Source organism: Erythrolamprus reginae, chromosome 2 (genome assembly GCF_031021105.1).
Source record: "Erythrolamprus reginae isolate rEryReg1 chromosome 2, rEryReg1.hap1, whole genome shotgun sequence".
Taxonomy (NCBI): domain Eukaryota; kingdom Metazoa; phylum Chordata; class Lepidosauria; order Squamata; family Dipsadidae; genus Erythrolamprus; species Erythrolamprus reginae.
In genome coordinates this window covers 197612532-197638912 of record NC_091951.1, presented here as the reverse complement: position 1 = coordinate 197638912, position 26381 = coordinate 197612532, and the positions used below count along the sequence as shown (strand labels likewise).

Below are 26381 nucleotides of genomic sequence, written 5' to 3'. Positions count from 1 at the left end.
CTAGTTGAAGAAATTGGTTGAAGAATTGAATGCATGAGTTTTTGTTGGTTTTCCAAAGCCTTTGCTTTGTTACCGTCCACTTCCTTAACCAATAAACCCCACTCCTTCAATAAACTCCTCCAAAACCAGTACCTTTTTGCTAAAAGCCTCCTTTACAAGTTGAAGGAAATCGTTTATGTGTGTGTGTATTTTTGGTGGGGGGAGAGAGATAAGTTGACAGCTGCAGCTGGCCTGCGGGGGAAGGAAAAGCCTGTTGCTGCAAAGATGAAATGTTAAGGGAGAAGATGGATGTTGTGCTCCAGTCCTGCAGTTCCAAGGGGTTTTTTTTTTTGGTGCTCCACCCGCCCACCCCCACCCCAGCATTCCCACTCCCCTAAATCCTTGGCCTGCTCCGCTCTCCTCCCCCCCTCCCCAGCAAACCTGGCCACTGACTTTGGGCACCTGCCCTGTAAATCCTCATTCACAAGGGGAGGAGGCTTTCCTGCCTGGCCCTATGATAAAGCTCCTTACAGCTCCTCCATCCTGGACACCCTTGTTTGGCTTTGAAGTCTGGTTTTATGGAAGAGCAGGCAAAGGCGGGGGATGGCGAGGAGCTGTCAGGAAGGACCTGAACGGCGGCCCTCTGCTGCCAAGGAGCCTCCTTCCCTCCTGTCTGTCCCATGTGGAGATGATTTGCTCGTCCGGGGTGAACTTGGCTCGAACCTGGCTGACACATCATCCTGGCTGACACATGAGCAGTGCTGAGAGGCATCTAGAGGAGCTCCATAGGAGCATTGTAAAAGGAATGCAGACTCATTTGTTTGAAACCACCCCCGACAACTCCCCAAATTGGTAGAATCAAGGGCCAGAAGGGAATTGGGTCAAGCACAGAATGGCAAGATTTGTAGGCAAAAAAAAAAAAAGGGCCCAGGTGGCCTTTCCATTTTGAAGGTTCAGGGAAGAGGTGATAAGGAAGATCTGTCCTACTGTCCTACAGAGCTGGTGGTGATGAAGTAAGACATAGTGGCCTAGATGGACAAGCAGTCCAACCTAAGGGGAGTTTTGCCTGGTGCACCAGTTGAGGCCCTATTTGGACAGGGAGTCACTGCTCACAGTCACTTATGCCCTCATCACCTTGAGGTTCGATTACTGCAACGCTCTCAACATGGGGCTACCTTTGAAAAGTGTTCGGAAACTTCAGATCGTGCAGAATGCGGCCACAAGAGCCATCGTGGGGCTTCCTAGATTCACCCACGTTTCTGCAACTCTCTGCGGCCTGCACTGGCTGCCGATCGGTTTCTGGTCACAATTCAAAGTGTTGGTAATGACCTTTAAAGTCCTACATGGCATTGGGCCAGAATACATCTGGAACCGCCTTCTACCGCACAAATCCCAGCGGCCGATAAGGCCCCACAGAGTTGGCCTTCTCCGGGTCCCGTCGACCAAACAATGTCGTTTGGTGGGCCCCAGTGGAAGAGCCATCTCTGTGGTGGCCCCGGTCCTCTGGAACCAACTCCCCCCAGAGATTAGAACGGCCCCCACCCTCCTTGTCTTTCGCAAATTACTTAAGACCCACCTTTGTCTCCAGGCATGGGGGAGTTAAGTTATCCTTTCCCCCTAGGCTATTACAAGTTATGCATGGTATGTTTGTGTGTATGTTTGGTTTTTTATAATAAGGGTTTTTTAGTTGTTTTTATTAATTGGATTGTTTATGTTGTTTTACCACTGTTGTTAGCCGCCCCGAGTCTGTGGAGAGGGGCGGCATACAAATCCAATAAATAATAATAATAATTTAATGGAGAGCATTTATAATACCAGTATTGCACAGAGCAAAAAATGATTTTAAATGGAGACCATTTCCATGGAGAAACTGTTGTTTGGGGTTTTTTTTCTTGGGGTGAGTTTGCTGAGTAAAATGATCCAATAGGAAAAAGTTAAGTGTCTCTCTCTTTGCAAACTCTTGATCTAGACTGCAGCTTCCTCCAGCTGCTTTGGGTTTCTGTATTAATCTCAGGAAAAAAAATATCTACGTGATTGAGTATCATATATTTATTACCATGATATCCTGCCTTTCCTCCAAGGAGGAAACAAGCTCATATGCAGCTCTCCCTCTTAACATTTTATTGTCAACAAAATTCACAAAGGTAGACTAGAGCAGTGACTTTCAACCTTTTTTGAGCCGCGGCACATTTTTTACATTTACAAAACCATGGGGCACATTGAGGGGGGGGGGCTAAAAAAAGATTGGACAAAAAAATTCTCTTACTCCCTTTCGCTCTATTTCTCCCTCTTTCTCTCCCTTCCTCTTTTTCTCTCTCTCCATCCCTCTTTCTCTCTTCCTTCTTTCCTCTTTTTTGCTCTTTCTCTCCCTCCCTACCTCCCTCTATGTCTTTATCTCTCCCACCTTCCCTCCCTCTCTTTCTCTCTCTCTTGCTTGCTTTCTTTCTCTCTCTTGCCCTCTCTCTTGCTTTCTTTCTCATTCTCTTTCTCTCTCTTTCTTTCTTTCTTTCTCTCTCTTGCTTGCTTTCTTGTTTTCTTTCTCTCTTGCTTGCTTTCTCTTTCTCTCTCTTTCTTTCTCTCTCTCTTGTTTTCTTTCTCTGAGCTTCGCGGCACACCTGACCATGTCTCACGGCACACTAGTGTGCCACGGCACACTGGTTGAAAAACACTGGACTAGAGAATGAAAATGGGAGGTGGGGAGGGAAGAGACCTAGCAAACTTTGTAAATTGGGTAGATTTGAACCTGCATCATGAGAGTCAAACATTCTAACCACTACAGCACATTACCTCTTATAGGTAATTTAATTCTAAGAGTACCTGAAGCAAAAATGCTTAAGCGCTCGTTTGTCCCTTAAAAGCCACTTAATTTCATATACTATAGCATTAAGCTATAGGCTGCTAAAATGGTGATTTAGTATATGATGGGAAATGCAGCCACTGAAGTCTACAAGCCATAGTTTATGGCTTACCATTAGATATGAGACTTTTAAAATAAATCACATTTAAAACAATTATGATGTGTAAAGAGAGCCAATTCACGATTGAGAGTGAAAATAGCTATGATATATGGTACTGTCGTCGGACTTAAGGAGACAAGCATTTACACTACTGATTTGTCCATGGATGGATGGATAGAAGGAAAAGATGGAAGGAAAGAAGGAAGGAAGCAAGGAGAGAAGGAAGGAAGGTAAGTTTTGAAAAGCCCGCATTAGCCTGAAATATATATTTAAGGAGATCTCAATTGTTCTTCAACCTGCAAATTTTGTTCATGGCTGGAAACACATAAGTGAGGGGATCTTCAAACATTTAATGTTCCGCTGATTCTAAAGCCTCTTGGAGAGCTATCAATCCTCTGCTAAAAAATCCTAAGTTAGAGCATCACACCATCTTCCAAAAATATTTCTGCCCTGCAAATAGATCACAAAGGACATTTCTCCATTGGTGACTTACAGCTTCTTCTGACATCATCCAGGCACCATTGTGATGATATAAAGCCTGCCCTCAATACTGTTGGGCAGAAAGGGTGATGGATTACTTTACAGTTGCTATACAAATCACTGGTCAGGATTCTGCCGTGCTGGGAAATTGGATTTCCCAACATTTGTGTGAACCTTTTGACTTAACATCTGAACTCACTACTTCTACGATTTGCAGGATGGAGGATATTTATTATAGGATTACTGTGAAAGATGCTGAGGTTAAGGTGAAAGACTTAAAGGGATCAGATTATTAGGTTGCATTCCTTAAAAAAAATCAGGGCATCTCCATCCTCTTCACTTCTTTAGCTCAGAATGATTACGGCATAAATATAGTCTGTGGAAAGCGATAATTTTGCAAACTATGAAAGAAAGGGGGGGGGAAGAGTTGGACATGGCCAAGAGAGAATTGAACCAGGATATTTTTAAAAATGAAATTGTCTGGCGGTGGAGGGCATCTCTTTGGAGAGCAGATGCAAAGCAATGAATCAGCTGGTTTATCGAAGTGCTGAACTGTGTGAAGTCAAGTTGTATAATTGTAAATATATCCAAATATTGGAACTGGAATGGGAGGTGGGAGGGGGAGGAGTCTCTAGAGGTTTCTCCTTACAAAAAGAAGCACTACCCTTGGAACTTCTCACTGCTTGGGGAACTGGAACACTCATAGCAATATTCTTGCTTAAATAGATACAGTTGACTGCTGGGCTTCAATTTTAGGGATCTACTTGGCATACACCGGCATTATGTACACGGCAGATGTAGTTAGAAAGGCATGAAAAATCATAATTATCTCCATGATTTAATGCCGTTGTGCCCAATATGATACCACATCATCCACGGCAGCTGGAAGGCAGAGCCCTGCTGCTACAAAGTCAATTCCTGCTGAATGCTCTCATGCTAATGGGATTTGCCCTCCCCTACTTATGCCAACAGGGGAGGCATGTTACAGCCAGGGAACTCTGGCTAGCAGGGTCCAGAAGAAAAAGAGCCTTCTCTGCTGTTACTCCTGCCCTTTGGAATGCCTTACGTCGCCTCCCACTTGCATCTCTGAGTGGGGTCAGCTCCCACCCTCCTGACCCTCTGACAGTTGGCCTGGAACTCTAATGAGGGTGTCATGCTGGAGATGACTGATGGATTAAAGAGATCTCTCCTCCCCCCGCACCCGCTCATCCTACTCCTTCCCCGTTGTTTAGTTATAGTTGATCGTTTGTATTTTTATAGTGTCTTATTTTTATTCAGATGTACATGTCTTTTGCATTGTTTCATTCTTTTTAACATGGTAAGCCACCCAGAGTCATGTCGTGGTGAGATGGGTGACAAACAATTTTTAATAAATAAAAATAAATAAATAGAGAAACTAATGATTTGTTTTTTGAATCTCAGTGTCCCTAGTCTATTGCAGTGGTGGGTTTCCATTTTTCTTTTACTACCGGTTCTGTGGGCATGGCTTGGTGGCCATAGTGTGGCCTGGTGGGCGTGGCAGGGAAAGGATAGTGTAAAATCTCCATCCCCCCCAGTCCATTCCCTCCTGATCAGCTGGGACTCGGGAGGCAGAGAATAGATGGGGGCAGGGCCAGTCAGAGATGGCATTTATCAGTTCTCCAAGCTACTCAAAATTGGTCACAAACTCCTGAAATCCACCTCTGGTCTGCTGGGTTCGCCCTGCCTTTTATTAGACTGAGATACACTATGCATGGTCAAGGTGGTATAAAGGTGAAGGTATTGGTTTAGGAGAGGGAAAGCCTGGATTTAAGTCAATTTTCAGACCTTAAACTTAGTTACTCTCACTCAGCCCAACTTAACTCATAGAATGGTTGTGGAAGGAATTTGGGAGAGGGAGTCTTGAGCTCTTGAATGAAAGCCAAGAATCTAATCTAATCTAATCTAATCTAATCTAATCTAATCTAATCTAATCTAATCTAATCTAATCTAATCTAATCTAATCTAATCTAATCTAATCTAATCTAATCTAATCTAATCTAATCTAATCTAATCTAATCTAATCTAATCTAATCTAATCTAATCTAATCTAATCTAATCTAATCTAATCTAATCTAATCTAATCTAATCTAATCTAATCTAATCTAATCTAATCTAATCTAATCCAATCCAATCCAATCCAATCCAATCCAATCCAATCCAATCCAATCCAATCCAATCCAATCTATTTTGCACTGGGAAGGGTTCAGAAAGTAGAGAGATTCCAATCTTAGAACATTCACAGGTTAAGTCACTATTTTTCAATGCAAACTTCTACATGTTAATTGAAAGTTGACTTAATTCAGTGGGGTGTGTTATTTAATAAAATTGAATAATTTAGAGTTTATCAAGTTTTATCATCTCTATCCTCACATCTTCCCCAATGGAATAAAAATGCCCTGCTTTCTTCAATGTTCTTGGGGTTCTTGGGACAGTGGTATTTATTTTTATACTTTAAAAACAGACGTTCTCCAATATGTATATTTCTCAAGACTGAGAATCCTGGGACAGAAGTTCAATTTATTTGAAGTGGGAGGTATGATGCTGTTAAACAAATATGTATAAAAATAAGTATGCATATACTTAATATTTTTTTTTCAAACAATGGCACATAATAAGAGGCAGTATGTTATTTGTTCTTGTACAGTCCAGCAACCCTTCATATTCTTTCATACTGGTGAAACCAAAACATGTTTTTTTAAAAAATAATAATAATTTAATTAGCCATAATTTTTCCCCATTATCATCGGATCTCGATATTGCACCATTGTGCTATATGTCCTCTATTTTAACTTGATTTACTTCACTTTCTTTTTCTTTATCCTTTTCTTGCTATTTCTTGGAACTTGCATTGTTTTTCTTATTTAATCTCTAATCATAAACACAGTTCAGTATAATTCATAATGTGGAAAAAAGTTAGATAGAAGATAGACAGACAGACAGATAGATAGACAGACCAACCCTGTTATCATACTACAAAAAATAGGCTCTTCCCATGAAGGTGGATGTAGGAGGAGACAGGACAGAAAAAAATAATTATGCTTCATTAAGCTGTGGAATTCGCTTTTGTTTCTCCTAGTGTTGGCCACCAATTTACATGGCTTGGAGGAAGAATGCAGAACACTCCAGGCATAGAGGCTATCTGCTCTGTCATTCTCAAAGTCAATTTTTGGGGTAGTGCTTTAGTATATGTTCAGGTCTCTGGCTACAATTATTGTATATTTACCAACTAGAGTGCTATTTTTATATTCTTTTTTTTTCAATTCCAGATTTTAGGCTATTCCATGTCTTTAATAGCTGCTAGCACAGCATACTACAAAGTAGACAATTCCTCAAGATTGTTTCTTGAAAACCAGAAAAACTAGTGCCAACGTCAAGGAGGATTTTCCTCTACTGCCTCTCTTCCAATTGATGAGGCTGCTTCTTTTACACCACCTCAAAAACTGACGTGGGAAAGACTCAGAGGCTGAAATTGCGAAATGCTAACAGAGCTATAGGTCTTCTTCTGAATGGACTCCTATACTCTGCCATGACCTTCAAATTGGGAGAAAATCAGAGGTGGGCTTCAAAAATTTTAGCAAGGGGTTCTCTGCCTGGTTCCTGGGTGGGCGTGGCCATGGTGGGTGTGGCCTAGTCAGCCTCCTGCATCATGGAGGGGTGCGTTTTTGCCCTCCCCAGGCTCCAGTGGCTTTACTCAAGCCTCCAGGAGGGTGAGAGCAGCTTCCCCGGGCTCCGAAGGCTCCAAAACAGGCCCATTTCCAGCCTTCCCTAACTTCCGGTAGGCCCGTTTTTTTGCCCTCCCTGACATCTGTGATTTGGGGGTTCTCCGAAATGCACAGAATTTTACCAAGAGGTTTTCCGAAACCCCTGCAGACCCCAGCAGCCCACCCCTGGAAAAAATTAAGCCAGTTCTGAAAATGATATACATTATTTCAGTGTATAAAAGAGGAAGGTAACCAAAATGACAGTAATAATAATAATCGTAGAAGGTTTGCTTCTCTGCCCCCTTCAGTATTAAGAAGATGACCCCATCATGGTACCGAGTAGGATAAAAACTGACTATCTGCTCACTTGTTAGAGAACAAGTCCGGTTTTATGTTTGGATAGGCAAACCTAGTTTGTTCCAATCATTTATTTTGCATCTAGTGGGATGAGACAGCTTCTCCTATTTTATTTACTTAAATGATATGGTTCCCTTGGGAAAGTACTGAAAAATTCATCTTTTTCAGGCAGAGTTCACAAGGGCACAGATCACTAAAGTCCAAACTATGCACCGCTTATCTCCCTGGAATATAACTGAGGAGATTTCCATCCTTTACGAAATGAACATCTAAGCATTAGACTCACCACATGGAGTACCATCATCAAGAAACCCTTTGAAGGCCAACAGAGATGGCCTGCGGTGTCTAATAAGAATAGATGAATCTGTTTTGGGTAACTGAGGAAGTCCCCAGAAAATATAGTTAATTAATATAAAGTGATAACTAGTGATGGGCAATCCGAACCCGCACAATTTGGGTCCGTACCAAATTTTGCGGTGTTCGGTATGCTGAACACGAACCCCAAATTTTTTGAAACTTCGGGCAAAGTTCGGGGTCACGTTCGGCGTTCGGAGCTTTGACGTCACTGGCAGCGGCTCTGAAAGGACACCGCAGCGGTGCTGCAAGCAAAGGGCAGTCCTTTCACGTAAAAATAAACATGTTTATTTTTATGTGAAAGGATCACTTTTTGCTTGCAGTGCCGCTGCAGCGTCCTTTTTCATAAAAATAACAATGTTTATTTTTACGTGAAGACCTCCCTTTGAAGGAGCTGGGGAATCCCTCCCACGAAAAGATTCCGGGGGTGGAGCGTTGACATCACCGGCAGGTTGCTAAGGACGCCAAGGTGATCACTTCCTGGATTCCATGGAATCCAGGAAGTGATCACCTTGGCATCCTTAGCAACCTGCCAGTATACCTGACGTCACAGCTCTGCCCCCTGGGATTCCCTGTTCAGGTTCGGGTTCGAGTTTGGCCGAATTTTCCGTAAAGTTCGTCCGAACTTGCTGAACCCGAACACCGTTGGGTTTGCCCATCACTAGTGATAACCAAACCAACCTATTGTACTGAAGTCTTGAATTCAGATATGTTTACACGGGAGAGGTGGTGTAAAATGGCTTCTGTGGTAGAATTAAACAGTCCCAAAGGTGCTTTTTTCAAGATGCAACTTGGACTTTCTGGTTTTTAGAAACATAGAAGCCTGACGGCAGAAAAAGACCTCATGATCCATCTCGTCTGCCCTTATACTATTTTTTGTATTTTATCTTAGGATGGATATATGTTTATCCCAGGCATGTTTAAATTCAGTTACTGTGGATTTACCAACCACGTCTGCTGGAAATTTGTTCCAAGGATCTACTACTCTTTCAGTAAAATAATATTTTCTCATGTTGCTTTTGATCTTTCCCCCAACTAACTTCAGATTGTGTCCCCTTGTTCTTGTGTTCACTTTCCTATTAAAACACTTCCCTCCTGGACCTTATTTAACCCTTTGACATATTTAAATGTTTCGATCATGTCCCCCCTTTTCCTTCTGTCCTCCAGACTATGCAGATTGAGTTCATTAAGTCTTTCCTGATACGTTTTATGCTTAAGACCTTCCACCATTCTTGTAGCCCGTCTTTGGACCCGTTCAATTTTGTCAATATCTTTTTGCAGGTGAGGTCTCCAGAACTGAACACAGTATTCCAAATGTGGTCTCACCAGCGCTCTATATAAGGGGATCACAATCTCCCTCTTCCTGCTTGTTATACCTCAGCAATACAGCCAAGCATCCTACTTGCTTTTCCTACTGCCTGACTGCACTGCTCACCCATTTTGAGACTGTCAGAAATCACTATGGGAAAGAAAGAATAAAATTGCATATCTGGGATCTACTGCTGGATATCCATCAATTCTAAAGGGATTGATGATGGCAAGTGCATGACAGGGCTCAACCAAAACATAGCCCTTCAGAATCCTCTCTAGCAACCTCCCCATCCAGTACCTCTTGATCTTTCTTCAAATCTATAGTCATAACATCAGTTCAGGATTGGAATCTTTCCCATGACACTCCTCTGCCTTTTCTTTCATCACCATCGCTGACCTGTCTACAATGTAAGATGTAGTAAAAAGCCCAGGTTCTTTCCTATAAAGCTCTTTTAAATGAAGAAGTAATGAAAGCTCTGTTTGTGCCTTCGTACATCTCTCTTTCTCTCCTGTGACCTCTGACTATACATCTGTAGGAAGTGGGCAAATGTTGGTATTTTTATTACCCCAGTCCTGATCTGCTGCCAAAGCTTTGCGTCATTCCTCAGGAGGAGACTGTGCTCTCTCTTCTGAAAGGGAAGATAAGCCTGGACAGTTAAAAGAGAACTGTTCAAGGAGCCTGCCAAGAGTCAGAGAAGTCTCCTGAGTAATGTCCAATGTTTTCCTCCAAACTTCTCAGGAGACCGGTGTGCTGTCTCTGCATTTCCTTTCTCCTCAGGCCTTTTGCCAATAGAGGGCCCTCGGCCTCTCTTTTCAAAACAACATATCATACTTTGGAGATGGATGGCAGATTCACACATTATTCTATTTTAGGGGTTTTTATTTATTTTTTATTTGTTTTGTCCAATACACAATAATGCACAATGAAGGTTATGGAGGATATATATAAGTAGAATGTATCAAAGAGAGTATAGAAGACAAATATAGGAGTAAAATATAACTAGAGAGAATAGCCGAAAAGATAAGAGATAAAAGAGATACAAGAGATAGAGGAGATATAATGGATAGAAGAGATAGAAAAGAAGATATAGGAGATATAGGAGAGACTATAGGACAGGGGATGGGTTGGTGGGATAGATTTAACCCCAGTCCAAATTCAGTACAGTGTTCCCTCGATTTTCGCGGGTTCGAACTTCGCGAAAAGTCTATACCACGGGTTTTCAAAAATATTAATTAAAAAATACTTCGCATTTCCCTCCCTATACCACGGTTTTTCCCGCCCGATGACATCAGATATCATCACCAAACCTTCGTCCGCCTTTAATAAATATATTTTTAATAAACTTTAATAAATAAACATGGTGTGTAATAATCTAAATAGTTGTTAAGGGAATGGGAAATGGTAATTCAGGGGTTTACAGTGTTAAGGGATGGCTTGTGATACTGTTCATAGCCAAAAATTCAACTTTCACGGGCGGTCTCAGAACGCATCCCCCGCGAAAGTCAAGGGAACACTGTACTAATGCCATTTACTGTTAAGTGTACTGGATTTTTTTTTTTAAACCAAACCAAAAGCCAACCTTTTCAAATAATTGTCAGAGTAACTATGGCTCAAAATAATAAAATGGACAGACCTATGGAGACATTTATCAGTACTGGCCTCTAACCTATGAATTCCTTTCTGAGAGATAAAATGACTAATTTCTCTTGTGGCTGCTTCTTAACAGGTTTTTAAAAAATCCTCCTGTTCTCTCGATCCTTGTTGCTTAATGGCATCGTGAATTTTTTTATTCTCTCTAATTTATTTTTTATTTAAAATAGCTTATATTTAATCTGATTTTAATTAATGTTTTGTGTTTAAGATCATGGGAAGATTATGCCTTCAAAGAGTAAGGCATGGATTAAAATGAAACCCAATAAATAGCCAAGAGTTCTGAACTCCCGCCATGCCCATTCATAACTTATTTATTAAATATACTCACATTCCAACCTTTGGTCTGAAAAAGCTCAAAACAGAAAAAAAGTCTAATGTTTTTCTCATAGCAAGCCTGGCAATAAAATTAGGCAGCCATAGGCAACCTGTAGTCAGGTGTTCTAGACAATAAATCCACCCACCATCAACTATGACTGATTATGTGTTATGGGAATTCTTTTTCAAAATACCTGGAGAGAACCATGTTGCTTAACCCTGGGATTAAGGATAAACCGATCCCCCCCAAAACCTACTGCTAAAAATGGTCTTGTATCTACAGTAGGTCTCTATATACTTTAGTTCAGTATTCTAATTATTAGAGGACAAACTGGTTTCACTGCAAGTAATCATCAATTTACAACAATTCATTTAGTGACCATTCAGTATTACAACAGCGCTGAAAAAAGTGACTTATGACCATTTTTCACGCTCACTTTGATCATGTCGCCCTGGGGGGCATCCCCATGGTCATGGGATTAAAATTCAGATGCTGTGGCCTCCTACAGGTGATTCTCGATTTATGACCACAATTGAGCCCAATATTTCTGTCGTGATTGAGAGATTTGTTAAGTGGATTTTGCCCCATTTTACAGCCTTTCTCGCTACACCTGTTAAATGAATCACTGCAGATGATAAGTTAGTAACCCGGTTGTTAAGTGAATCTGATTTCCCCGTTGATTTTGCTTATCCAAAGGTTGCAAAAGGGGATCACATGACCCCCGTTGGACACTGAAACAGTCATAAATATGAATCAGTTGCCAAGGCTCTAACTTTTGATCACATGACCATGGGGGATGTTGCAAAGGTCGTAACTATGGAAAAGGGTCATATGTCACATTTTTTTAGTGCTGCTGTAACTTTGAACTGTTGTAAGTTGAGGATTACCTGTATTTATGATATTTGTAGTGTCCAGTGATCCTGTGATCACATTTATGACCTTCTGAGATGAGCAAAGTCAATTGGGAAACCAGTTTCACTTCACAAGCATATTACTAATTTAACAACTGCAGTGATTCACGTAACAATAGTGTCAAAAAAGGAGCAAAACTTAACAAATGTCTCACTTAGCAACATAAATTTGGGGGTCTGTTGTGGTCCTAAGTCAAGGACTTCCTGCATTGTTAACTAACAGTGTTTACAGCTTTGAGCTTTGCATAAATGTAGCTGAAAGGCTACATAAATCCAGAATTATAGTCCCCTTATAATATTAATTCTGATGGGAGAAGCCAGGATCATCAAAACATCTTTTCAAGATAACTCTTGTTTTTAGAGTGCTTGAGTTTCTTTTTATCTACAGTCTCCCTTCAGTCATAACCACATCAAGCGTCTATCATTAACTTGTCCTGAAAGTACAAGGCTGGAGGAGCAAGATAATTCTTTTTTTTTAAAAAAAATATTTTTTATTAAATTGCAAAGACAGACAAAACATACATTACATGTAACATTTAGTGGAGCAACAATCGCTCCTCTCAAAGTAGAAGTCATCTTTATATTTATAATAAGTAAAAAAAAATAAAAATAAACTAACTTTATCATTATTTATAAAATACTTAGATATATCAGTTGTAAGACAATAAGTAAAAACACATCTAAAACATTTAAAAATATATAGAAATTTTAAAATTATGACTTGAAATGAACTATGAAGAAAAAAAAGAGAGAAATGGTAGAAGAGGATAGAAGGAGTTTATCTATCTCATTATTATGAGGCTTGGCAAAAGGCAAAAATCTGGTGGGATACAAAGAAACAGAGATAACCTTATTTTTACACTATTTTAAATATATTTGTACCTACGGTAGTAGTTATATTGTATTAGACAGTGATTATTAACAATATAAATAATCACTGTCTAATACAATATAACTACTAGGTACAAATATATTTAAAATAGTGTAAAAATAAGGTTATCTCTGTTTCTTTGTATCCCACCAGATTTTTGCCTTTTGCCAAGCCTCATAATAATGAGATAATTCTAATAAACTATTAAGAACTACCTTAAGAGAATAAGGAGCTTTAAAGTCGCCCATCATCAATCATCAAGTTAGGTAACGGATTGAACAGGGATTCATGTCATCACTAGGATGAAATATCTTTACCTCCATTTAAAGAATACAACATCAACAATTTAAAAATCTGTATTCACCTCTACATTATGTCATTAACATTTTGAAGATTTGGTATATATTACAGTATATCCTTCTTAAGAGTGAAGCTAAGATTGGCTATGTTTCCTGGGGGTGGTACGATCAGTAGTTCAATTTACCTGGAATATAGCAGGCTGAGGAGAAAGTTGTTTCAGTGCTACAACAACATTCCTAACTTTTTTCTGTCTAATTCAGAGTTGAATGAGGCTAATTTAAAGTCTCTTTTAATGCTACTAGGTTTTTAATATAATCAGAAAGCTGGGCTACACTATGCAGCATCCACCCCTCAGTTTATAGACCTATATGTCTACTTATCTGGAAGAAAGTCTAGGGCCATGATAGCGAACCTATGGCATGTGTGCCACAGGTGGCACACGAAACCATATCAAAGGGCATGCAAGGCGTTGCCCTAATTCAGCTCCAGCATGCATGTGCATGCTAGCCAGCTGATTTTCAGCCTTGGGGAAGGCTGTTTCGCCCTCCAGATGCTTCAGGGAAAGCAGTATAAAAAAAAGTCCAAACGGGCAAACCGGAAGTTTGGAAAATGGACTTCTGGTTTGCCTGTTGTGCTGTTTTTCGCACTCCGGGGCTTCAGCAAGTTTCCCTGAAGGCTCTGGAGTGCAAAACATAGTGCAACGGGAAACAGGAAGTCCATTTTTCTGAACTTCCTGTTTATCCGTTTGGCCATTTTTTTGCTGTCCCATGCTTCAGTGAGGCCTGTGTGCATGCGCAGGGACGGGGGGGATTGTACGCATGTGGAGGGGCAGCACAGGGGGTTGCACATGCGTGAGGGGAGGGAATGGATGTGGGCACATGTGCGCATGCTAGCACATGCACAAACATCCTGTTGGCACGAGAACCAAACAAGATTTGCCATCACTGGTCTAACGGATGAAACTGGACTGATTTCTGTGTGGACGCTCTGGACAAATGCAGCTTTTGCAGTGCATTTCCTACTTTCAGATAGACCCTTGCTTCTGCTCTATTGACCCCAAGGTTTTCTCGCTTCATTTTTATCATTTTGCTAAAGCATTCTGGACCACAGTATTACTATTTAGCACTCAGAGAAATGCAAAGGACAAAGATGGGGAGAGTATTGAATAGAATATTGTAGATTGCGATGCTGCGATTTCACTGAGGCTCCCCTTGCTGGGAAACCCCACCTCCGGACTTCTGTTGCCAGCGAAGCGCCCATTTTTGCAATGCTGGGATTCCCATGCTGGGATTCCCCTGCAGCATTGCAAAAACGCTGAAGTCTGGAGGTGGGGTTTCCCAGGGAGGGGAGCCTCAGGGGAATCCCACCAGTGTGAAAATGGGCGCTTCGGCTGGCAAAAGGCGTGAATTTGGGACTTGCACGCATTAATCGCTTTTCCAGTGATTCCTATGGGAAACATTGTTTCGTCTTACAAACTTTTCACCTTACAAACCTCGTCCTGGAACCAACTAAGTTCGTAAGACAAGGTATCACTGTCGAAGGTACAATATAATGGTAGATGAGCTGTGGTTTCAATGGCCTCTTGTTCACAAGAAGCACAATCTCAGCTCATGTGGGACTTTTTTGTATTAGCCCTCCAGAACTGCCATGGGGAGAACATTATAATGTGCTAGAGTTAGTGCCCTCTGGAATTTAGAGACAGTTATATAAGTGAACAGGGCCTGACTGCTAGAACAGACAGATAACATGCCTTGTGGAACATACTCTGAAGCTGGTAGTTGAAGCCCCAAGGTACAGTGCTGAAGGTATGTAACCCCTGCAGTCAATGTACTCCCATCCAGCGTGAAGCTCGATGATCAAAGCTCTTGATGTTGGAAGATAGCAACCTCCCACCTCTTCTCCTCCAGCCTTGTACTTTCAGGCTCAGCAACAGAATGTAATGGATCTGGAGTGTTGGTTAATCATTTCAAAGCACGTTCAGGGTGAGCAAATTACCGCAGGCTCTTTTCCAGCTTATCACTGAAAAGTGTTGAAGGAAATACATTCAGGGCGGAGGATGCACCATGCAGCCCATTGGTTTTTTGAAGTTGCAGCCTAAAAGCCCTGCATTATGAGCCCATAATAATGCATTTGAGAAAGCGGAGGGATGTTTACAAAAACATCTACGATACGGTTTGATCCTTCTCACTGGCTGGCAAAGGACTGTGTGAGGACCGAGGGAGGAAATTTTATTTAATCATTCTCAACCAGGGCAGTTTTTCTAGACAGTAAACAAAGAAAAAAGGTCCTTGCCCTTAGGAGCATGCAATACAAGCTTAGTCTCAACAGCGTTGATAGGAAGACAGGAAAAGGAGGGGAGTGAAGGGATGGGATGGGCAAGAAGAAACGTACACACTTGGCATTCTTTGGGTTCAAGGAGGGTGCACTAAATGTTCAGGGCAAACATCCAGGGCTTATCCTCAGCAGGAAAGCCTCCAAAGGCAGCTGGCCGGATTAACATAATTTTAAAGTGCTCAAACAAAACAAGGCACATTGTCACCTGAAGAGGGAAAATTCCAGGTTGACATGCTACGTTGAAGGGGACTCCCTGAAAGACCATAAAATACAGACACTAATAATGCTTAATTGCACAACTGTTTCTGTGAATATGTACTAAGGACTTAATGAAAAAGTGGATTTGATACCCAGGGGACCAAGAGAGTAAGGCCACTAGATAACAACAGAATAGAGCAAATCCATGCAGGAATGGATAGGATAAAAAGAAAAGAAAAGTAACTGCAAGGGCTGCCCCAATGAGGCATGTAATATATCCTGACATTGGCTTCCTGTACAGTATTCAGAAAAACGAGTTTCCTTCTATGTCCTTGAAAGTTATTTCATGTACGTACTCATACCAATTTCTGAAAAATGCACTGAGAAAATAATTATTTGACCCAATTAGATTTTTTTAAATATTAGATTTTAAAACTGAGAAAGCTGTATTTTGCAATCTTCGCATCTTAATGTCAATTGACATAGATGTGCAAATTAACAGGCACTTAATTCTGCATGTTTTTTTAAAATATTTTTTTATCTGGTTTTGCCTTTAGGACACCAACACTTCTAGTCACTGCAATTCTTAACACAACTGATTTTGAAGCATGCATATTTAATATTACTTTAAGTACTTTTTCTTTTCTAAATTGTACTGTTCACATGAATTTCTTTTTATCCACTGCACAGATAAATGGATACATTTATTTACAGATAAAGCAATTCAATTAATAATATCACTGAACAAACTGCTATCACTGTTAATAAAAACCAACATGGAACAGTTGGTTGAAAATGAATTTTGATATGGGACCTACAAAGTTTCCATAACTAATAATAATAATAATAATAATAATAATAATAATAATAATAATAATCGTAATCGTAATAATAATAATAATAATAATAATAATAATAATAATAATAATAATAATAAATTAGATTTGTATGCTGCCCCTCTCCAAAGACTCGGGGCGGCTCAATAAACTAACAATAAAGATCTGTGATTCCAAACAAAAATGAATATTTGTGCATGGAAAAGCCTGACTTCCATACACTTAACTTTTTAAATTAAAAGAAGCCTTATGTGCATATAGAAGGTATAGCTTCATCACAAAACAGACAGTTAAACTTTAGCTCTGATGATGTCCAGCATGGTTTTTTTTGATATCAGTTAAGAGTTAGTATTATTGCATATTCCCTATGAAATTCTATGAAACATTACTTGCCATTATATGTCACTGCTACATGGGATTTCACGACAACTAATAAGTACATTGAACTATTAATCACCACTATTATGTCAAGTGCAAAGAACCAGGAACATTCGCTGAGTTCAAAACACTAGACATCTTATATTGTTTATATCTTATACACAAAAAAATGGTTAACTAATGAATGCTAAATTGTTGCTAGATAAGGATCCACTGGAGTTAGGTCTCTTATGGTAGCCCAAAGATTCCAAACCTATGACATGTTTAACTCTGCCTTATAGTTCAGTCTGTTCATCTTTCATATATTATTTATTAAATAACCCAACACTATTATCATGAAACTTCAAGTATCATGATCAGTTAATATATAATATACTAAACACAAGAGCTGAGCAACGTTTAACCACAATATTTGTTCTGAGAATATCCAGAATTATATTTTACAAAGAATGCTGATACTCATTTTTATTCTAAATAGTGTAATCTTGGATTATTCTAGACTAGAGTTTAGACTCATTCAGCATTTTATAAGTTAACACCACTTTAAGCTTTTTAGGGCAGGCTATTACAAAAGAAGTCACATCTTCTTTGAACTCCCTTTCTCTTTCTTTTGACCTGAGTAGAGAAATTTGGCATTTAATATCACCAAACAACAGAGAGGGAATGTAAAATGATAAAAGTACACATTTTGCATACATTGCTATACCAGCAGTAAACTTGCATAATCCTTTGCAATTAGTTGTAATGAAGCAGCCAGAGGTGGAGGTTTTTTTCTCTAACTGAGAACTGGACAGCATATAAATAAAAATAATAATTATTTTCTTCCTGCCTATTTATTACTTTCAGAAGGAAAAGATTTGCATGGGCACAAAAGGAACGTTAGTGCAGTCCACTCAATTATTGTTTCCTTTATTGGTTCAGGTATTTAGAGCCATGTTTGCAAGGTAGACAGAAGTCCAAGACATGGGCAAAATTAAAAGCAGCTGGGGGTGAGGGTGATTTGTGAAAAATGGGAAGCTACTGGTAGAGAAAAGGTTAAACTTCCCTTTTCATCTTCAACTTTTCTAATGCAAATTTGCAGAGTAAATGTAATGTAGGCACACACAGACACCACTGGACCTTTTTTTTTTTTTTTTTTTTTGAAAAGAGACAAAAGCCTGAGGAATTTATGTCCGGGATTTAGTAAGTACTTTTAGCTGAGTGAAAAGAAAGTTGAATTTTTAAAAAATATTGTGAAGTTGTTGGGAATCTGAGGCAAAGAATCTAGTTAAACTAGCATTAGAAAACATAATAAAACATGAAACAATTTTTTAAAGCTTTCACAAAAGATGTTGGTTGGGGTTTAAAGGTAAATCAACAATGTACCATAATATTTCTATTATTATGAGATCAAATAGATTGTCTCACCCAAGTTCTAAAAGCCTTTCAACTAGACATGTTTTCTATTATCAACACAATTGCAATTGGAAACAAAAGTCCTCTAAACCAGTAGTTCCCAAACATGGACATATTACCCCAAGTTGGATAAAAGCAATTTTTCATTAGATAATGGTGCATTAACCTATTACCCAATCACAACAGGGCTATTTAAACTGACTTAAAGAGTTGTACTTACATTGGGTAAAAAGGAATCTTTAATAAGCAGTGTGGGTAATAAAGGAAAAAGATTGGGAAGCACTGACCTAAACTATGTAGATCTAAACCTAATCCATGTATTCAGTAACCAGCGAAGAATTACAGAGCCAGTTTAATGTAGTGGTTAAAGTATCAGACTAAAAACTGGAAGACTGTTGAGTTTTAGTTCAGGTGTAGGCATGAATACAGATGGGTGGCCTTAAGCCAACCCCTCTCACTCAACCCTAAAGGGAGGCAATTTTAAAAAATTGTTATTTATTTATTTCATCAAGCATGTATTAGATAATGGATATAAGTATAAACATGATTATGAATACATGAATAAATACAAATAAAAGGGAATATTAGGAAACGGATGGTAGGCATACTGGTGTGCTTATGCATGGCCCTTAAGGCCTCTTAGGAATGGAGTGAGATCAACAGTACACAGTCTAAGGTTAAAGTTTTGGGGGTTTGGGGAAGAAACACAGAATCAGGTAGTGCATTCCAGGCAATGAACATTCTGTTACTGAAGTTGTATTTTCTGCAATCAAGTTTGGAGCTGTTTACTATATGTTTGCATCTATTTTGTATTGTTGTGGTTAAAGCTGAAGTATTCATTGACAGGTAGGACATCGTAGCAGATAATTTTGTGTACTATGCTTAGGTCGGATCGAAGAAGTGAAGTTCTAAGTTGTCTAAGCCCAAAATTTTGAATCCGGTACCATAAGGACCGCAGGGTCGAGAGGTGGCTGACTGGGACGCGGAAGATGGCGGCGGTGCCTTGCGAAAAAGCTAAGAAACATCGGAGAAGGAGGAAAGGAGGAAAGTGGATGGTGCTAAAGAACGTGGAGCGTGGTGTGTGGGGCTAATGATGAACTGACCCCCCCCCCCCCGACCTGGTGAGTGAGAGTGACCGGCGTCGAGGCGGGGAGAGACCGGGGGAAATGGAGCGACCTGTTGCCAGTGAAGGATAATTGCAGGCGGGGTATATTTGGAAAGAACAACCTCCCGCCCCCCCCTTCCTGCATGGCACCAGCGGGTGAGAGCTGCTGGTGCCAAGGGAAGATTGGGTGGGAAAGACTGTGGAGATGGGCTTGCTGGACGATGGAATCACTGAGGAGAGTGTGAAGGATGGGACTGGTTGCTTGGGACCAATATGGCCAATTGGCCAGGGACATTGCTTATATTAACTTTGCAAATGACTAACTTGGTTTGTCCCCCCCCCCCCTTCCTGGCTTTATGGCTTCTATGCACTTTACAGAAGATCCATGCCCCCTAGTGGACCGGCTGGAAAAAAGCAACAGCAACTTTTTAAGACTTTTTAAGATCTAAGTTATATTGAAGACCTACAAAGACACTACACCTGGGGCGACTGATTAACCGATGATTAGCTAATAATTAATATTAAGAACTGACTTTATACCATTTTTACCATTTTATACTATTTTATACTATTAATTATCAATCTTGTGAAATTTTCTATTTTATTTATATGTATTTATACTATGTCATATTTTATCAGCATTTTTATCTATTATTAATTTAATCCTTTTTTAACATTGGGGGGGGGTCTCTAATTAATGGATGATTGGAGCAGATTCAATGTTGTGCATGGAATGAATGATTGGTATGAATGTGATGGTTGGGGTGGGTGGGAGTATGGTATGGATGGGATGAGCGACAGTAGTATGAGTGATAGATTTGGCCCACCTGACGCTCGGGAGACAGGAGAGGAAGGGGCATTGATCTCTGGGGTGGCAGAGGGCCGGAATATCCCTGTGTTGCTGGGGAGAGGCAGATATGGCGGGGGTCACAGAGTTAGCCGTTCCAGGGGAACGAGAGACCGTTGCTTAATAACGGTCCCTTGTTCCGGCTCTGTGAGCCCAATCTTGGGTACTGGTGATGAGTGTAACTCTGGCCCTGGACTCAGGTTGCTGCTGCTTAATGCCAGGTCGGTGGTCAATAAAGCTCTCCTCATCCGGGATCTGATCCTGGATGAGGAGGCCGACCTGGCATGTATTACTGAAACCTGGCTGGGCCCAGAGGGAGGTGTTCCTCTCTCTGAAATTTGCCCAGCTGGGTTTCAGATATGGCACCAACCTCGACCCCAGGGAAGGGGGGGAGGAGTGGCTATTATAGCCAGGGAGAGCCTTTGCCTACGTGGACTCATTGCTCCGGAAATTGCGGGTTGCGAGTCGCTCTTGATGAAGTTGGACTTAGGGGTTCAGGTGGGATTATTTCTCACGTACCTGCCTCCCAGCTGCGTGTCAAAAGCCCTGCCTGTGCTACTCGAGGAGGTAGCCGGGTTGGCGGTGGAGTTCCCCAGACTCATTGTCTTGGGGGACCTCAACCTGCCGTCACTCGGCGAAACCTCTGGGTTGGCACAGGAGTTCATGGCCACCATGACAGCCATGGACCTGACTCAAGTAGTACGGGGTCCGACTCATGAGGGGGGGCACGCACCTGACATGGTATTCCTTTCCGAGCAATTGAGTAATGGTTTGAGACTAAGGGGCTTAGAAGCAGTGCCTTTGTCATGGTCAGACCATTTTCTATTACGGCTTGACTTCCTGGCTCCAATCCTTCCCCGCAGGGAGGCGGAACCAATGAAGATGTTCCGCCCCAGACGCCTGATGGACCCAGAGGGCTTTCAGACGGCGCTTGGGGTTATTCCAGAGGCACTCACCCACAGTTCGGCGGAGTCTCTTGCGGAGGCCTGGATTACGGCTGCTGCAGAGGCTCTCGACCGGATTGCGCCTTTGCGACCTCTCAGTGGCGCTAGACCCCGTAGAGCCCCATGGTTCAACGAGGAGCTCCGGGAGTTGAAACGCCAAAAGAGACGTCTAGAGAAGCGATGGAGGAAGAGTAGGTCTGAATCTGATCGAACACTTGTAAGAGCCTTTATTAAGACTTACAAAGTGGCGCTCAAGGCGGCAAGATGCGCGTACCATGCCGCCTTGATTGCATCAGCGGAATCCCGCCCGGCCGCTCTGTTTAGGGTGACCCGCTCCCTTCTTAACCAGGGGGGAGTTGGGGAGCCCTTGCAGAGTAGTGCCGAGGAGTTTAACACGTTTTTCGCTGATAAAGTCGCTCAGATCCGGGCCGACCTCGACTCCAATTGTAAAACAGAGTCGACTGACAATGAGTCAGTCAAGGTGACTGGGGCACGTACTTGTCCACCTGTCTGGGAAGAGTTTGATCTGGTGACACCTGATGAAGTGGACAAGGCCATTGGAGCTGTGAGTTCCGCCACCTGTCTACTGGATCCGTGTCCCTTCTGGTTGGTCTCGGCCAGCAGGGAGGTGACACGGAGCTGGGCCCAGGAGATTACCAACGCTTCCTTGGGGAGGGGAGTTTTTCCACCACTCTATAAAGAAGCGCTTGTGCACCCCCTCCTCAAGAAGCCTTCCCTGGACCCAGCCGTACTCAACAACTATCGTCCAGTCTTCTCCAACCTTCCCTTCATGGGGAAGGTTGTCGAGAAGGTGGTGGCACTCCAGCTCCAGCGGTCCTTGGAAGAAGCCGATTATCTAGGTCCCCAGCAGTCGGGCTTCAGGCCCGGTTACAGCACGGAAACCGCTTTGGTCGCGTTGATGGATGATCTCTGGCGGGCCTGGGACAGGGGTTTATCCTCTGTCCTGGTGCTCCTCGATCTCTCAGCGGCTTTCGATACCATCGACCATGGTATCCTTCTGCACCGGTTGGAGGGGTTGGGGGTGGGAGGCACTGTGCTTCAGTGGTTCTCCTCCTACCTCTCTGGCCGGTCGCAGTCGGTGTTAGTGGGGGGTCAGAGGTCGACTCCGAGGTCTCTCCCTTGTGGAGTGCCTCAGGGGTCGGTCCTCTCCCCCTTGCTATTTAACATCTACATGAAACCGCTGGGTGAGATCATCCAAGGACATGGGATGAGGTATCATCAATATGCCGATGATACCCAGCTTTACATCTCCACCCCATGCCCAGTCAACGAAGCGGTGGAAGTGATGTGCCGGTGCCTGGAGGCTGTTGGGGCCTGGATGGGTGTCAACAGACTCAAGCTCAACCCGGATAAGACGGAGTGGCTGTGGGTTTTGCCTCCCAAGGACAATCCCATCTGTCCGTCCATTACCCTGGGGGGGAATTACTGACCCCCTCAGAGAGGGTCCGCAACTTGGGCGTCCTCCTCGATCCACAGCTCACATTAGAGAACCATCTTTCAGCTGTGGCGAGGGGGGCGTTTGCCCAGGTTCGCCTGGTGCACCAGTTGCGGCCCTACCTGGACCGGGACTCATTGCTCACAGTCACTCATGCCCTCATCACCTCGAGGTTCGACTACTGTAATGCTCTCTACATGGGGCTACCTTTGAAAAGTGTTCGGAAACTTCAGATCGTGCAGAATGCAGCTGCGAGGGCAGTCATGGGCTTACCCAGGTATGCCCATGTTTCACCATCACTCCGCAGTCTGCATTGGCTGCCGATCAGTTTCCGGTCACAATTCAAAGTGTTGGTTATGACCTTTAAAGCCCTTCATGGCACTGGACCAGAATATCTCCGAGACCGCCTTCTGCCGCACGAATCCCAGCGACCGATTAGGTCCCACAGAGTGGGCCTCCTCCGGGTCCCATCAACTAAACAATGTCGGTTGGCGGGCCCCAGGGGGAGAGCCTTCTCTGTGGCGGCACCGGCTCTCTGGAACCAACTCCCCCCGGAGATCAGAACTGCCCCTACTCTTCCTGCCTTCCGTAAACTCCTCAAAACCCATCTTTGCCGTCAGGCATGGGAAAACTAAACATCTTCCCCTGGGCACGTTGAATTTATATATGGTATGCTTGTGTGTGTGCATGTTAGTATAGGGGTTTTTCTTAAATTTATAATTTTTTAATTAATTGGATCATGTATTGGATTGTCTTTTCACTTGTTGTGAGCCGCCCCGAGTTTTCGGAGAGGGGCGGCATACAAATCCAAATAATAAATAAATAAATAAATAAATAAGGTATTCTGTTGCGAGCAGAGGAGTGGAGTACTCATCTCATGAAATATCTCTAAACTCGTTCAATTGTATTAATATCTAATATGCAGTACATTTCCAGACAGATGAGCTGTATTCAAGAATTGGTCTAGCAAAAGTTTTGAATGCCCTAGTTTGCAGTTCAATATTAGCAGAGCAAAAGCTACACAAGATTAGTTTAACAACTCATAGTGCCTTTTTGGCAATGTTATTACAGTGAGCTCTGGCACTTAGATAATTTGAAATGAGTCCTCCAAGGTCCTTGAAAGAGTGAGGATCAACTACGAGATTGTATCCACCCAGCTTGTATTTTGTGTTCTGATTTTTTTTTTTGCAAATGTGTAAGACAGATCATTTTTGAGTTGAGAGTTGGAGTTGTCAATTGTTTGACCATTCTGACACATAGTCAAAATCTTTTTGTAGGGTAGCAGCATTGTCAGTGGTGTTGAATAGTTTTACATAATCAGTGAAGAAAATGCAATTGCATATAATATGATCGCAAATGTCATTTATGTAAAGTATAAAGAGTGTGGGTCCTAGAATGCTACCTTAGGGGACATTGCTGTTAACAGGTGCAGGGTTTGATAGGGTGTTCCCTATTTTGACTACTTGTTGCCTGTGTGAAGCTATCCAATTATTCAGGGAACTGGAAATGTCATAAGATTTGTCATAGTTTGTCATGCATCACTGAGTTAAAGGCTTTACAGAAGTCTGTATAAATGGTGTCTATTGTCTTACCCTAGTCGAGCTGTGAAGTCCATATGTTTTTGCAGTGTAAGAGCTGCAGATTGCAGAATATTTTTTTCTAAAGCCAAACTGCTTGTCAGAGAGTAGTAGGTTATTAGTTTCTAATTAAAGGGTAATGGATTAGTTTATGATTGATTCCATGACTTGACAGGTGACACAACATAAAGACATTGGTCTGTAATTTTCAACTTCCCTCTTTTTGAAGATAGAGATGACCCTGGCTAGTGACCATAAGTTAGGCAAAGATCTGGCTCTGAAAGATATTTCACAGATTATGTTAAGAGTTCTGCTATGGGGTTTGAAAAGTGTTTAAAGAAGCAGGCACTACTCCCTTTATGGAAAAGATTTTTCTCAAGCATCATGCCTTCAAGCCAATAACAATCAATGAAATTAATACAATATAACGAACTCATTATTTGTCTTGAAAGGGAGCAGAATGAGAAGTATGAACTGTATACGTGTACAGTTTGTTTTGCACCTTCTTTATAATTTATAATTTTTAGATATTTTTATCTCCTGGGTGGGGGGGGGACCCTTAATATCTTGTCTGATATTTTGTTCCTAATTCTAGCCTCAAGCTGCTCAGATATCAACTGTGATATTTTAACAACTACTGCCTTCATACTAACTGTAGTGGTATTGCACTACTGACTTGAGAACCCCATGTTACGTTCTATCAATAACTCTCTAAGCAGTCCTGTTCATTTGCCAAACAGTTCCTTCAACTTCAACACAGAAGAATAAATTAGCACAAAAATAAGCTTACTCTTACAGTGTTTATTATTACTCATAGTATATACTTGTCTCAAAAATTGGGCTTTTCTATTTTCTGCAGAATTCAGATTTAGCTTGCCGCTGAAAAACTAGTACACAGATTTCATTAAATTCCATCCAAGAATGGCTTTCAACACACTGTTAACAATCTGTTCACATAGCAATAAACTCATTAGAAGTCTTCATCCCTCAGAGAACTATGGCCCTTAGATAAGAAAAGATTGTAACAAAAACGTACACTGTATCATACATAACAGACCAAAAAGATGCCACAGAATCACTGGCATTTACACCAAAAGTATGTCATTGTACATCTCTTCAAATATGACCAAAGGGACCAAGTGGTTTTTGCCTCTCAAATTTTTAGTTGTCCAATCTATACCCATCAATAAGCTGCTCTGTTCACCTGTGATATTACAACCGCGTGCATGACAGCTGATGACAACGCAACCTCTGCAAGTTTCTGTTATGACATCCAATAGCTAAAGTAGATTGAAATTGTTCCTATGATACTGGTGACAACTGAAGCAAACTTGCAAACCTGTCAACTCACTTCTAAGTAAGTCTGTATGGGTAGAGATAGATAGATGGATACACACCCACATGTATTCGTATATAAATACATCACAATCATTTTTTGAAAACAGCCTGCCTTTTCTCTCAGTTGGTGAATTTCTTACTAAGCTAATCATTCAGACAGTCAAATTTCTGGCACTTACTTTTCATAGTCATGCTTACAGTAGAGCTGCCTGTTGCGACAATAGCATGTGCCTGAGAGAGGCTGGAGGCAAGCAGCACACTTCACACAGCCTTCATGCCAGGAACGCTCATTCACCCGCAGCAGGAAGCGATCTGAGATTGGGGTGTTGCAACCAGCGCAAACCTCCCGCATTTTTGATTCTGAGCCTACTGGGAGAAAAGAAGGATAATTGTTGACAATCTCAGCAGACTTATATATGAGCAAATACATTCCACAAAGTTCAAGATGAAAGTCTGGGATACAGCACAGGGATAGGGAACTGTAGCCCCCCCCCCCTGATCTTTAGAATACAGCCATTAGCATGATTGGATATTGAAATATGTGAAGGGGATTGTTTTCTACCTTTGAACTGGGAATGTTACCATGATTACTATGTGATCCTATGCTTGTCTTCTAAGAATCACATGTTATTGGAATCTGTAGGATTTACTTCTACTATGTACAGGATTGCAATCGGCTGTCTTATAAAAACATTCAAGCCCCAAAGACTCAAACAACAGGTCCCAAGGACTCACTCGTACCCTGCAAGTAAATTATGTGT

At 41.6% G+C, this 26381-nt stretch overlaps 1 protein-coding gene across 1 annotated transcript in view; it reads right to left on the bottom strand.

Moving 5' to 3' along the window:
- LOC139161647 (LIM homeobox transcription factor 1-alpha-like) overlaps positions 1 to 26381 on the bottom strand; it is a 119947-nt gene that overhangs the window by 67459 nt on the left and 26107 nt on the right. Inside the window, exon 3 of the mRNA XM_070741066.1 lies at positions 25800 to 25986. Within this exon, the coding sequence (XP_070597167.1) occupies positions 25800 to 25986 (187 nt within the window). The remainder of the gene's footprint in view (positions 1 to 25799; positions 25987 to 26381) is intronic.